Below are 3,245 nucleotides of genomic sequence, written 5' to 3'. Positions count from 1 at the left end.
TACTCTTTCCTCTCTTACCCTGCCTTCTTATCTAGTAAATATACATGCTGCTCTTATATCCCATTCCCATTTTACATTTAAATCATGAATGAAATCATCATTGCTAGTAACACCCCCCTCATCACACTCCACCCACTCATCCTCAGCCCTTCACTCGGCTTCACGTCTCCTGCTTCATCTTCCTCTCCTGTCGTACACTTCGTAGGCTTACACCGCCTTGTCGACGTCAGTGTTATTCTCGATGTGACTGTGGACGTAGTCGTAGAGGTGCTGGTATGCGTCGACGTCTTTGTGACCCACGTATCTGTCGTCTGTAGAGACTGGCACTCTGTTGCCTTTGCGTCTTTAACGGTTTCTGTTGTCGTCGTTGTGGTTGTGGTTGTTGTTGTTACATTTTTAGTTGTTGCTTCGTATGGTTTTACTTCCAGTGGTTTCAATTTTTTACATGTGTTTTCTATTTTCTCACATTGATTTTCACAATCACATTCCTTTTTAAATCCACATCCTTTTAGTAAATCATGGCATATCTCTCTCAATTCTACGTAGAGTCCAAATGCTTGTGCAACCAAATCAAATGCTTTCGCTTCGTCTTCTGTTACCTTCGCTGTTGCATCTCTTCTTATAAGTCTAAACGGCTTCGTGTCTTTTCCACTAGGTACAGCTGGTGCACTAGGCACAACTTCGTTTTCCGATTTATTGTTTTCTACTTTTGCTTTTGATAAAACAAGACTTGCTTTTTTCATTGCATCTTCTGCTTTTTTTTTGATATCCTCATATTCACTAGCTTTCTTTTCCAGCTCTTTACTGGCTTCTGTAAGTTTTTTCTGTAATCCAGAACATTGCTTTTTTACTTGTTCTACTAATTTCTTGCAAAGCTCTTCCCTAACTTGATTATCCTCCTTACCATTTTCTTTGCACAAAGTTTCAAGACCATTGCTTGCATTTGCCCATTGTGTGCAGTATTTTTCAAGTGTATTCTGACACTTTTGCTCTGTTTTCAAACTGCCCTTTAATTCATAAGCTACTTTTTCTTCCAAATCCTTCCTTTCGATAAATAGTTTACACTCTTTGTTAAGTTTCTTACATTTTCCATCACCAGCAGTTAGATTCTGGCAACTTGACATAAACTTGGTACAATAGGGTGCCCAGGTGCTACAGGTTGATTCTTTTTCATCATTCTTTTTTATTTTATTCATAACATCACTTGCTTTCATACGTGCCTTCAATGTAGTACACTTAGATTCTACGCTTTTTGTAAGAATTTTGCATGTAATATTCTGTGCTACACATGAGAGAGCAAACTGTGTTCTTCCTTTTCTGCTCCATTCACGACATTGTTTTCCCAGATTCTCTAAACACGAATTGAAATTGTCCAAATCCTTCACCTTTCCTTCCAACAACCTCTCTTCCAATTGTTCTGCAATATTCAATCGATTGCAATGATGCTCCAACGTACGACAGGGCCACTCAAGTTCCTCAGAGTCTTGTCTTAGATCATTGCACTTCTTTAGCAATTCTTCGCAATCTTGCTTCGTAGGAAAATCCCGTTTCTCGTTCAAGTCTCCTTGTAACACGTCTGTCTTCATATGTAAATCTGTTAATACTGCAACGGCTCCTTCTATTGGTTGCACACATAACACAAATAACTCATCGCTCTCTCCTTTCAGACCCACACATGCCTTTACCAGCTCTTTTTGAATTGTTTCATACAATGTATTATTTGTATCACGGTGTTTCCCTCTCATTTTGTCTTGTAATACCTGGTTTGCTAATGCGTCACGCCCTTTTTTATAACACGTTGCCTTAACATTCTTACATATTTTTTCAAAACCTGTTTGACTTTCAAAATAAAAACAGTCTGACTGTAATTTTATGCAGTCATTTTCACTAAGGAAATTCGGTAACTCATTCCATAATATAATTTCATTGTTTTCAAATGAATTTCTTTGAAACATTGTTGTTAGAGTGCCTTTTGTTTTTTCAAAATCCCCTTTAAACTTTTTACATTTATCCCCATATTTGCCTTTATCTTTGCATAAATTCTCTAATTCTTTTGCTAGATGTTGAATAGAGCTACATTTATTAGTGAGTACTTTCTCACATTGAGTGTCATCAAAAGGGTCACTTCCTGACAGAAATACTAGTAAATCAAGAACATCCCTTTCTGGTGGTTTTCCAAGTAGAATTCCCTGTGTCGCCGCTTCTTTGTGAAGCTCTTCCAAACCTATTTTTTCTGCCAGCGTAGGTTCTGGTTTTGTAGGATTAAAATCTGAACCTGGTGGTACATAAAAGATTTCTTTTTCTTTACATTTTTTTTGTAAACTACTACACTTTGATTCATTATTATCACAATTTTGTCCATAAAAATGGCATTCTTTAAGTAAAGAACGCCCTCTTTTCTGTAACTCTTCATTACTATTTATTACTTTTCCTACCTCTGTTTTTAAAGATTTACACTTTTCTTCTGCTGTTTTTACTAGAGGTTCACATGTAGAGTCCGTATCAAAACATTTTTGCGCTAATTCATTACTTTCTTGACCTAACTTTGGACAAAGTTCCTTGAGCTTCTCTTTACATGTATCTTTATCTTTAAGATGGCCATTAAGTGCTCTTAAAAGAGCTTTTTCTGCCACTTTCTCACGTTTCTTTTGATAACACTTATTTCTTATAGTGTTGCAACCATCTTTGAGATCACCAGAGCATGCATCCTCCAAAAACAAGCATTTTTGCTCACTCTCTTTACAATTCGTATCTAATGGGTTTTGATTTACCTTTTGAAATGTTGATTTAAATGTTTCGCAGATATTTTTAATTTTATCTTTTAACCCTACGCATTTTTTTTCTGGGTTTCCATGATTGCAAATGTCTTTTAGTTTTGGACTTATTTTTTCCAAGTCCGTATAAACATCCTTTAAGTTTTTGCAATACTTTTTAAGTTCTGTTTCACATGCTTTGTTTTTTGTATTGTCTGTTTTTTCTTTTAAAATCAAAGCCAAAAGATAGTCCTCATCATCATATACACTTTTCACTACTTGTTGTGCCTGCCGCTTAACCGCCCGCGCCACCGCCCGCGCCAAGCTGTGCCTGACGGGGGTGGGCGCGCTGTGGTGTGGCTTGAGTTTGAGTTTCCATTAACGTGTTTCGGTTGCATGTTAGGTGTTAAAGCCATGTCTTTAAATTTGAATTATTCTTAATTTTAAGGGTGTTCAAGTAAAAACTGAGATAACTGTGATAGGCAGGCATTA

The 3,245-nt window shown here is 36.8% G+C and overlaps 1 protein-coding gene across 1 annotated transcript; it reads right to left on the bottom strand.

Annotated features, from left to right (window-relative positions):
- Window positions 1-77: 77 nt before the first annotated feature.
- Window positions 78-3,083, bottom strand: T551_03750 (uncharacterized protein; the record flags this gene model as incomplete). The annotated part of the gene is made up of 1 exon (XM_018376013.1): window positions 78-3,083. A coding segment is annotated over one exon (3,006 nt), but the record flags the coding sequence as incomplete, so codon positions are not given.
- Window positions 3,084-3,245: the final 162 nt, after the last annotated feature.

The sequence above is a fragment of the Pneumocystis jirovecii genome (assembly GCF_001477535.1).
Source record: "Pneumocystis jirovecii RU7 chromosome Unknown supercont1.64, whole genome shotgun sequence".
NCBI lineage: Eukaryota > Fungi > Ascomycota > Pneumocystomycetes > Pneumocystales > Pneumocystaceae > Pneumocystis > Pneumocystis jirovecii.
The sequence above is the reverse complement of the archived record's forward strand: the minus strand, read 5'-3'. Positions and strand labels throughout refer to the sequence as shown.